Genomic DNA, 12135 nt, shown 5'->3' on the forward strand with positions numbered 1-12135 from the left:
ACCTGGAGATTAGCTGAATGTATTCAAGAATGGTAAAACTCTACAGTTTAACTTTAAGGGAGTTGCAAAATTAGATTATTAAAAAAAAGTTAGTGGTTATATCTTACTGAGGTTAATGAGTAAACACCAGTATACTGTATGCCCACATATGTCATGATTTTTCCAAGTATGATGTGATCCTTGATTAACATCTATGAAGATCCTGGAACATCATTTTTTGTTCAAAAATGTAATCCATACCTACAGTATTCCCTTGCCCTAAATCCAACCATAACTGTAAATGATTCCCAAAAGCTGAGGGGAATAATAATTGGATAACAATCATGTACTGTAGAAATTGGCTTATTTGAATATTGTTCCAGAATCAACATAGATGTTAATCCAGGAGCATGTCCTACTTGGTGAAATCAGGTTGGCGATATGCCTATTTTTATGTATTTGTAGGTATGACTGTGTATTCTGAAGGCAGTGCTGTGTATCAGGATGATAATGCACCAATACACACACAAATGGCCTACACAGTGACCAGATCTGAATATTATAGAGCCGTTTTGGGGTTTTGATTAAGCCCTATTGTGGTTTTAAACCAAGTGACATAACCATTTATTACTATTTTATATATACAGTTGAAGTCAGAATTATTAGCCCCCTGAATTATTACCCCCTTGTTTATTTTTACCCCAATTTCTATTTAACAAACAGAACATTTTTTCAACACATTTCAAAACATAATAATTTTATTAACTCATTTCTAATAACTCATTTATTTTATCTTTGCCATGATGAAAGTAAATAACATTTTACTAGATATTTTTCAAGACACTAGTATTCAGCTTAAAGAGCAATTTAAAGGGTTAACTAGGTTAATTAGTTTAGCTAGGCAGGTTAGGGTAATTAGGTAATCTTTGTATAATGATGGTTTGTTCGATAGACAGTCGAAAAAACTTGCTTAAAGGGGCTAATAATTTTGACCTAAAAATGGTTAAAAAAACTACTTTTATTCTAGCCAAAATAAAACAAATACGACTTTCTCCATAAGAAAAAATATTATCGAATATACTGTGAAAATTTCCTTGCAAAACTTTTGAAAAACAAACAATATCAATATATGTAATAGCAATTATAATATACACAAAATTCCACATACGTTCATAACATTTAAAGTGCACATAGGTTACTCCTTTTTTCATACTTAATATAAGTCTTTTGTGTCCCCAGAATGTGTCTTTAAAGTTTTAGCTCAAAACACCCATCAGTTTATTTATTATAGCTGTTTGAAGTGTCTGTATTATAGCTGGGAAAAAAGTTGTTGCTGTTTTTTTGTACTGGGCCTTTAAGGCTAGTCCTCCCCAGAGATGTATAAAGTACTAGAGACCCAGTAAAAGTACAAGTACTCTATCAAAAAGTGACTTGAGTAGAAGTAAAAGTGCTCTTTAAGCACCATACTTAAGTGGAAGTACTAAAGTATTCAACATTTTTTGTACTTAAGTATTGCAAGTAGTGTATTTCAAAATTTACTACTCAAGTACTGAAAGTAAAAGTACAAGTATTGTGTAATGTAGTTATTAAAGAATGCAGTCAAAAGACATCATATTGTTTTGTTTATTTTAAATCTCTTTTTAGGGGCACGTCATTAAGCAGAACGAAAAGAAACATGACTTACAATACTGTTTTTCTCTCACGCTTGAACCACAGATCTGACAGATTATAACAGCTTTAACACACACCTTTCAAAGTTGAGTGTCACAAAAACAGTCCATAATCCACTCAAAACGCTATTGAAACCCATTTTTGGAGCACAATTTACTGGTTGTGAACGCTGTAAACGAACTTTCTAATTCACTTGATTTTGATTTTATTGTAAAAAAAGAAAACGTGTATATTACTGTGTTAAATGAAAATCTGAAATATTTTATGGCTTATGGCTATGATTTAGTATTCAAAAATTTTCATTTTGATTATGTTTTAATTAAATTGGTCTTAAACTTCATATTTTTCATATTTTTATAGTATATTTATTCATTCTGGTACTTTTACCATAAACCAACATCTCAACCATTTGGTAGAGGCTGATATTTTAGAAATTATGGGATATGCTGGGGGAAAATGTATTGATTGTGTTAACTAGCGACATTAGGAGTTAAGAAATGCAATAAATAAAAAAATTCTATTGTTTTTTTTCTTGGTGTGACAGTTAAATGGTTACTTGTAATAAAATTGTGTCCTTTAATACAGCAGTAATATATATGAACTGTACCCTTAATTTGACCCGCTCAAAGAAAACACTCTTTCTGAATGTATCAAACAAAACTCATGCACAGAAGACAGCATGAGCATTTATAACAAATAAACTAATGTAAATATTCTCCCGCCTGCTTTTTAAACGCTGACAGGCGAGGTCTTACACCCCATTGATTGGTTATTGTCTTCACCTTCTCAACAGAAAGGGCTGCTATCGGCTTTAGAAATGAAAGCGTTGTTCACTGATGGCGGGAAGAACAGCCGCGGTTACAGTCTATGTATGTATAATACGCGGTTATCACAGGTAATCTATAATAGACACAGTGGAGAAAACTTGCACCTCATACACCCCAGGTCTGGATCCACAAGTATCGCTTTAACAGCCAAGAGGAGATGAAAAGTTAAATGTCCAAAGTGAGAGAGGCAGAGATGGAGTCTCACAACATTTCTCTGTAGTAGTGAAATAGCGGCTCGTGTGCTGTGCCGCCTTCACTCGCCCTCGCGCCTCCGTCCTTCGCCATAGTCTTGCGACACCGCACATAGGAGATAAATGACGTCAGTACGTAATAACCCGTTATGATCTATTACTGAACCGATATCGACCATTTTGACACCTCTAGTAACGAGTAATGATGCAGCTCATAAAAAATCTATCGGAGTAAAAGTATTAAACTCATCGAAAATATGTACTTAAGTAAAAGTGGAAGTAGGAGAAAAAAACAATACTCCAGTAAAGTACAGATACTGCCTTTTAGTACTTAAGTACAGTAGTGAAGTAGTTCTACTTCGTTACTATACATCTCTGGTCCTCCCCACCCACCGTTCCCACGTGCCTGTCAGCAATCGCTGCCCTCGGCTGCCTCAGGAAGCAGTTCTCACGTAACGTTTGTGAGAAATACTACAGTAAGAACTAACAATCAGTATTTGATGCATTTTTTTGTGGAGTTGCAACAATGAGTCACACAAAATGTCATTACAAAGTTCACGCACACACACAGCGAGGACACACATAGCGCAGACACACACACACACATACCGCAGACACACACAAACATAGCGCAGACACACACACACATACACACACAGAGAGACAGCGCGTTAAGCTTTGCACTCGCTGCATATTGCACCATATGTGACATGATACTGGTAATATCCACTGCTGTATGGATATCTGTTATGTTAATGTGCAAAATAAACCTGATTTAACGTCTACAAACCGGGACTGAACCGTCTTCTTTTATAATAGTTCTGATATGCGGCTGTGCTGATTAAGTGAATCTGAAGTGAATCGCTATAATTCATTACACACGTGCACTGTTTTAAAACATTTTAAACATGTGAAACTTATTCTTGATCACGCTTGGTGATGATTGATGATCCTAACAAACTGAACAGACCTTTTATTTCCGGTTGCTTTGCGCTCGTCCTGTCTTGTTGATATGATTATACACGTGACTACCGGGACATGTTAATGCGCGCAGCTGTCAATCAATATTGGTGGGCAGGGGGAGCGCACTCCTACGTAAAGTTGCGGTTGATTTGAAAACCGCTCCAATTGGTCCACCGTTTTTATGTTGTTAAATTTGAAAAAAAAAAAAGGACTGGGTGTGTTTATATCACCCCAATATGACAGTTTATACACTATACTTACACACATTTCTCTACAAAGAGCTTGAAAAGTAGATTTTTCACCATAGGTGCCCTTTAATGCTTATTTTTTTAGATTAAGTCAATGATTCAAAATGATTAATAACTGATCAACTAAAAACCATTCAAATCAGCCATTTACAGGTAGCACACTGTGTTTAGATTGTTGATTCAGAAAGGGTATTGTCCGAGCCCCCAGCTAAGCCTACCCTGCATAATTGGTTAAACTTGGCCTAGTCGCTTTAGCCCAGGTTATATATCACCGTCTTGAGGTTCACTTTATCTTAACAGCTTAGGGAACCTCTCATGTTCACTTCAAAGCCACGTTCCGAATGCCTTCAAAGTCAGAGACTAAAACCTCTGTATCGCCCAGAATCAGAAGCTGGAATCCGTCTGAGTGTGGGAAAGTTATTATGGAGCAACTGTGTTACTTTCTTTTAATTTTGGAAAATCGATCATTAAATAATCCAGTAAAAAGACCGCACATGCAAGTACAGGATGGAAAAGAACTTTATTTATATAAAAGGTGATCTGTGACAGACGGGAACAAGTACGGTTACAAACTAAATGTGACAGTCTATCGCTAGCAGACAGTTTGCATTAACATCCAGAACAGTGGAACAGACAACAGGAACGAAACAGGCCAGCTCAGGTTGACTCACAGGCTATTTGTAGACATAGTGATGGCTCACATCAATTAAACATGTTTTCCTCTTTTTGTGTGTTTTTCAGAGGACTTCATTTACAAAAACAAATCATTTTACACCAAAAGCAAAAAATAAAAAAGGAGAAAATGACTCGCTAACAAAAAATAAATAAAAAATACGACAATTTCATGGAGATATCACAGGAGTTGATCTGAGCACTTCGAATTGCAACACCGCCTCAGGCGAGAACATAACTATTACTTTTTTTTTTCCTACTCAAAAAACATCAAGCCTGCATGTGGTGGTAAACACATCACATGGGAATACAGAGGAAATGATTGGTTTTAAAAGGGACTCCCCCCGCCCTCTCCTCACTCACTTTGTAATTTGCCTCAACAGTAAATCAGAGTCACTGCTGGGCTCTCTGACTTCGGCGTGGATTTGTCCTCTCCCAGCATTCCTGTGCTCATGAATCACTCTGATTCCTGGCTTCCACCAGGCATTTCCTCTACAACTCTCAGAATTCAGCGAGGAGCAGAGAGTGCCGCTCGCCATCCTGGGACAGCCTTCGATTCAGCCCACAAGAGAACAAGGAACACAGAATGTCATTCTAGAGCTTATCAGATCTTGTTCCAACTGTTAAAGGAACATATCGGATTCGATACAAGTCAAGCTCAATCGACAGCACTTGGCTTACAATGAAACAAATGTAAGAAAGTGAACTGGGCCAAGTTGTTCAAATACTCAGTTTCAAAACAATATGTTAAAGGAAACGTTCAGCAAAAAATTACAGTTTTGTCATCATTTTCTTAGCCTCTAAACCTGAAATGGTTTCTTTCCTCTTGTGAACAGTAGATATTTGGAAAAATAATATTGGTATAGCCAAACTGTTGATGGTAACCACTGAAGCTAAACAGGGCTCCGCCCGGTAAGTACCTGGATAGGAGACCACATGGGAAAGCTAGGTTGCTGCTGGAAGTGGTGTTAGTGAGGCCAACAGGGGGCGCTTAACCTGTGGTCCGTGTGGGTCCTAACGCCCCAGTATAGTGAAGGGGACTCTTTACTGCTCAGTGAGCGCCGTCTTTCGGATGAGACGTTAAACCAAGGTCCCAACTCTCTGTGGTTGTTAAAAATGCCAGGATGTCCATCCAAAAAGAGTAGGGGTTTAACCTCGACATCCTGGTCATAATTGGTTTCATCACTGTCTTCTCTCCACCAATCAGCTGGTGTGTGGTGTGCAGTCTGGCGCAATATGGCTGCACACTTGTGGTGGATGAGGAGATTCCCCCCAATGTGTAAAGCACTTTGAGTGTCCAGAAAAGCACTATATAAATGTAAGGAATTATTCTTAATATTAACCATTCACGTCCACAGTAGGAAAACCAAAAAAATCCTATGGAAGTGAATGGTTATAATAAACTAGTATCAAAAAATCTTATTTTCAGCTCAGCAGATGAAAGAAACTCATGCAGGTTTGGAATAAGTGAGAATTAGAATTTTTGATCCCCTTAATGAAAAATCTCTGTACTCACCTATTTTTATTTCTTTCTTCAGTTAAACACAAAATAAGCAATTTTGAAGAATGCTGGTTGATGGCACCCATTAATTTTCATAATATGCGTATCATCAACAAGCATTTATCAGAAAATCTTTTGTGTTCAACTGAATGAAAAAATATAAAGGTTTAAAACCACACGAGGGAGATTAAGTAGATCATAAATTTATTTTGGTGAACTATCCATGTAACTGTCTTTTCACACCAATGACAACATGAATGATTTAATTTACAACAAGGACTGAAAAAATACACCAATAATAATGACAGAAAAATGTCATTGGATTCGCAACTGGAATTAGAAGATTTTTTACAGGTGTTGCGCAATGTAGCATTTAAGCACTAGACACAAAACTGAACTAATGATGAGCATAAGGTTATTGTGGATGTTAAGAAAGTTATTGTTATAGCTAATATTCTTGGTCTTAACTCCTCCAGTATTTTGCAGGCATATGTTTTTAATACTTAAGGCCTTAAATGACTCGTTTTATTATGGCTTTTCTGAAACCCTATGGCATTATTTGCTTAAATTTTTTATCTCAAGAACCATGGGCTCGCAAAATCCTGGGGAGACTGAATAGAGCTTGAACATGATTTAAGTGCTTACAAACCTTGTCTGTGTCTAAATTTACAACTTCATTGCCATTTTACAACAACGGAACATCTACAACCCCTCTTAAAACGGCCGTAAATGTTTGAAAAAGCTTTCTTTCGAAACACATAATAATGAAAGTGCTTTCCTAAATTATATTTATACGTTTATAAAGGTCAATCTTTAATGTTAATATATATATATATATATATATATATATATATATATATATATATATATATATATATATATTCAAAAAGTGCTGTCATTTGAGCGGGATTTGTACTGAACTCAAACTATTCCTTAATTCGGATGTTGTGTGAAAGTTCTTGCTTCCAGACATCAATCACGAGAATTTCTTAACAAAGTTTTTTTTTTTCTTAAATCTCTTACATACCGTAACATATCTTCATTATAACATTTATAATAAAGCAAAGATAAGAACTCCATAGTGCCATGGGGAAAAATCACAGAAAGATCCTACGAGAGCTTTGAGAGTTGCAGTTTCTCAATGGACCGGTAGAAAGTAGAAAGGATTTCTTAAATTATTATTCCGACTTTGTTTTCTTAGCATTTAAAAGACTCAGTCGGCTAAATTCTTATTCAATTATATACAAAACATACAACGTACAATACAGAAAGATCACTTCACAAGTTCACGAATGAGACCAGTTCCGAAGCTCTGAAAGCAAATGGCTCTGTGTATTATGTTTCTTCATATCATGGCCTGGATCACCATCCTGCCTTTAACCTGGTGAATGTAGGAGCTCTGAGTGGCCATTGTCTCGTCATCGCTGGCGCCGGGCTCCTCTTTGACCCGGATGACGCCGGGGTGAAAGTCCAGTGGGATGGTTGGTGAGCCGGAGGTGTTCTGGGGGCTGTGCTTCCGTATGACGCCACCAGAGGGCGAGCTCTCCTCCTGCATGGCCTGTTCCTGACAGTCTTCTTCTTCCTCCTCTGACTCCTGCAGGTGGACGTTTGGCTGACGGAGCTGCTCGATGGATTTTGAAAGCATCTGTTGGTGAGAGAGAAAGAAAGAGAGAATAAAAAAAATATATATGGATTTACTATTGGTTTGTTGTTGTGACGTATGGAATAAGCTTTTTGTCCTATTCCCCATGATGCTTTTCTTTGTATATAGCAAGCCTTGACAATTAATCAGTTACCCCTACTAGTATAAATTTTTACGTTACTAGTGCTTATTTTTTTTTAGTTACTAGAATCTTTATGGCAAGCCAATTTGACATTTCATCTATAACCAGTGCTAGTATCTATTTTCATGTTACTACTTACTTTTTAAAGACTAGTATATTTTCCATTAAGTACTAGTACTTAGTCATTTGATACTTAGGCCTATACTTCAGATAGTGCTTAAAAAATAAATAAATAAATAAATAAATATATATATATATATATATATATATATATATATATATATATATATATATATATATATATATATATATATATATATATATGTATACTAGTGCTTACTCATTCAGGCCTTTTTCTAGTATTCCAGCTCACTGTGATTAATACATTTTGTTGTTTGCTTTTGGCATCTGACAGAGTGTTTGGACCCAGAAAATGTGATACAGTGACGTCAGATTGAATGTTCTGTCAGTGTACATAATAATTTCAGTCAATGAGTGAGTAACACAAACATTTACCAGAACTGGAATAAAAGCCGAAAGGTGAGGAAGATGCTCAGCGTTATAAATATAGCCTGCATCAAGTAAATATATGTGCCTGGAATTAGTCAAATACTTTTAATATCTTCTTCTAAAGCCTGTAAGCGGATGTACAATTACACAGGTGCCCTATTTAGCGCAGGTAAAACATTGGGCTATTAAACCAGAAAGCTAATCCCTGATTTCACAGCATTCATGACCTAATTTCCCTTAGAAATCATCTATTTATTTATTCCAGCTACAGCAGTTTAGGGTAACAGGCTTTGCAAAAAGAGAGATTATTTTCTTGCTATTAATTACTGCGAATAATTAGAAGTCACTTCCATTTATAGGACTTTTATAGTACAATGTGAAATCAGTAGTTTTCCTCTTGGCAAAAAAACAAACAAACAAAAAAACATATAAATAAACAAACAAACAAATAAATAAATAAATGAATGTTTATGTTTTTGAATAAAAAAATAACATTAATTGTAATTTATAAATATGAGCTGAATCATTGGCAGGCTATCTATGAGATTATTTAGTTGTTGTGAATAATTATTAAAAACTATTTTCAGTCACGTTTGGGGGAATAAATATGCTAATTAAAAATAATAAAAATATCCAATTTAATATTAATATTCCTATTTTATGGAAAGAATCATTGAATTTCTGAATTAAAATGAAAAGTATACTCATGTCAGTGTGATGCAACTGTACTATATTAAAAATATTCATCAAAATAATGAAATTATAGAAAGGTTATGGTAGACGCTTGTCATAATGTTCTATAATTATTTTTATAAATCAAATTGAAAAGTAGTTGAAAACCTAAATTTTGTCTACCAATTCAAAGTAATGTGGTGCAAACAAATATATATATATATATATATATATATATATATATATATATATATATATATATATATATATATATATATATATATATATATAATAGAGTGAAGGTTTATCATCTGCAAAGTGCTTTAAGACCTTTGCCTTTGTGAACATTTTAAGAGAGTTTAAAGCATTTTAATAGTGCATAAAGAAGTTAAAAAAAATATTCTTCATATTAAATAATTTATATGATGAAGATTATTTAATTTTAGAAAACCATAAAGCAGTGTTTATTTCAATTTAATATTTTCTTCATTGTTTGTTTATTATATGTATATACTAACTTATATAAAAATATATTTATATTTCAGTGCCATATAAAATGACCCCAATAAATCTAATTGAATGACTTTCCAAATAGAGCTATTTAAGTCATCTGGTGAAACTGTATTTATATTGCAATATATCGCAGAGAAAAAATATTGCAATGTCAAATTTTTCTAATATCGTGAAGCACTAATACATATATAGTGATTATAAACAATGTTAAATAAAATTTGTAATAAATACAACTTTTTTTGAAAATAATAAAAAAGTTTTCTAAATTCATGAGAAATCAATGTGAACAAGGGGCTCTATTTTAATGACCTAGGCACAAAGTCTAAAGTGCATGGCGCAAAAAGCATTAAGGGCGTGTACGAATCCAGTTTTGCTATTTTAATGACGGAAAAATATGCTCTGCGCCCTGGCACATGGTTGTGCTAATTCTCTTAAAGAGATATGGGTGTGTTTTGAGCATAACGTGCATTAAACCAATCAAAGACTCATCTCCTATTCCCTTTAATAGTCAGTCGCGTCCCGACATGGCGCATTTGCTAATCACATGGCGGACTTTGTAAGTGGAAAAACTGAGCGCATCACTAGGGAGAAAACAGTTAAACAGACCATCTGCAGCGCGAGGATAAAGAACAAGCCTCCTCCATTCAGCCTCTTTCTCTTTATTTTACTCTTTACTTTCATTGATAAAGAAACGATGTTGTACGCACTCCACTGAAGACATCCATTAGCCTACATATTTAATTTTGCTTGTTAATCGCAAAGATTTGTTTCAAAACTCTTTCTAAATTTAGTTCTAATTTCCAGCAAATGAATATGTAAAGATATTTGTATATTGCTGTGCATTTAGCATTCATTAAGTGGTTTGTAAGTGTTTGAACCCACATAGAGTTAGACATCCTGCAGCATGATATGTGTGAATGAGGCGGAGCGAGTGACTCGATTTGCGCAAATGAAGCCACGCGAGTTGAGCGTTTTACGTGAATCACTCAAGTTGGAAAATCTGAGCTTCAGCTGGCGCCTCCTTAACCAATCAGGAGCTTTCTCTTGAAGGGGCGTGATTATGACTTATCGCCTGTTGTTGGTGTCCCGGAGCAAAATCCTCTTGATGACAACGGACAGCAGTTCATCAAGCTGGGCTTGGCTCAGTCAGAAGCACCGCTAAAAGCTTCCATCATTCAGCTATAGTTTCTGGAGGAGTTGATGAACTCACAGAGATGGGTGCACCTCTGAAAGGATCTAGTGGACTCGGCTCCAAATGAATCAACGCTGTTTATCAGCATTCCTAAAGCACATGAACACAGCTATTTTCTCAATAAAATCCATGTTAAAAAAATCCATCCATTTAGCAATGAAGCTAGAGTCACCTGGCAGACAGAAGCCCTGCCCATGACGCAAATCTGCATCTATTGTGAAGTGAATTTGACATAAATGAAGCGGATTTGATACGTTAATGAAGCAAGTACTCATAATGTAGCACGATTATGTCTGGTGTGAACATAGCATAACACACCTCCTTTATAGCCCAGCACATCCACGAGTCCACAAAGTGGCGCAAATGGATTTGCTATTTAAACAGCGTAGTGCAAAATGTGAAATTAAGGTTGCGCTGGTCTGAAAATAGCAACAACTTGCGCCAAACACGTCTTGCATCAGGTGTATGATAGAGCCCAAGAACTTTTCATAGCAGCTCTTTTAAAGTAAATAATTAAGCAAATCTCTCTTTTTTTGCACTGACAAAACATGATTTCCTAGTTTTACATTACTTTAACACAAAATAACAAGTCAGTTTTCATGACCCAGACCAGACTGTTTTCCTCTACTGTTTTTTTCTACTGTGGACATAACAATAAATAGGCAAAACAAGTGCTCTCTGGGCACTTTTGATCTTCATGTCTGAAAATTGCACTTGTAACCTTGAATTTCCCATAGCTCTCTCAGCAATAATAAGGCAGATCAATCTGCAGGCTCTGGCTAACAATGGACTCTTTCACAGCGCGAGCCTCCCGTGTCGCTAACCTTGCATGCGCGGCAGAATAATTGCACTTAAACGGATGGCCAGGTCATGGCTGCTGGTGCACAGAAACACAAATATTTCCACAGGGGAACAGAAGTATGTATTCTCTCCACTTTGGTGCCCATTTGAACTTGTCCCTATGCAATTTTGTGGTGTTAGCATGCAACTGATGCCTTAAGCTATTCTAATTCAAGTGCCGCTTTTAAACCCCATACAGGTTTTTCCCTCACATAATGGAGATGGCCTGTCCAACTTTAGTTCCCATGTGAACTGAATGGTATTTCAGGGAAAATGTGTTTTAGGATGACGTTACAATCATCAAGCTTCATCCTTATCTTCCTGTGAAAGTGTTAACAGTGTTTTAGTGCTATTTTAGGTGTGACTTTTGTTTTAATGCTGTATTTTTTTCATGGTTCAGTTTGTTTTCACATGGCAGCATTTCAATGTTCAGCAGAATGTATTTATGAAGGTCACATGGGAGTGAAACTGCTTTCTCATTGGTCATAAGGCATCTCTTTAGGTGCATGGATTCAGGCTTTATTTGTAGCTTTTAATGCATGCACTTTTATGATTTTTTTTGTAGAAAAATA

At 35.6% G+C, this 12135-nt stretch overlaps 1 protein-coding gene across 2 annotated transcripts in view; it reads right to left on the minus strand.

Moving 5' to 3' along the window:
- Nucleotides 1–6946: 6946 nt before the first annotated feature.
- The window catches only part of hdac9b (histone deacetylase 9b), a 49203-nt gene continuing 44014 nt past the window's right edge, over nucleotides 6947–12135 (minus strand). For both annotated transcript variants that reach the window (XM_056476058.1, XM_056476057.1), the window contains exon 11: nucleotides 6947–7697. In XM_056476058.1, coding sequence (XP_056332033.1) covers nucleotides 7398–7697 — 300 coding nt within the window. In that variant the 3' untranslated portion in view covers nucleotides 6947–7397. The remainder of the gene's footprint in view (nucleotides 7698–12135) is intronic.

Source organism: Danio aesculapii, chromosome 16 (genome assembly GCF_903798145.1).
Source record: "Danio aesculapii chromosome 16, fDanAes4.1, whole genome shotgun sequence".
Classification (NCBI taxonomy): domain Eukaryota; kingdom Metazoa; phylum Chordata; class Actinopteri; order Cypriniformes; family Danionidae; genus Danio; species Danio aesculapii.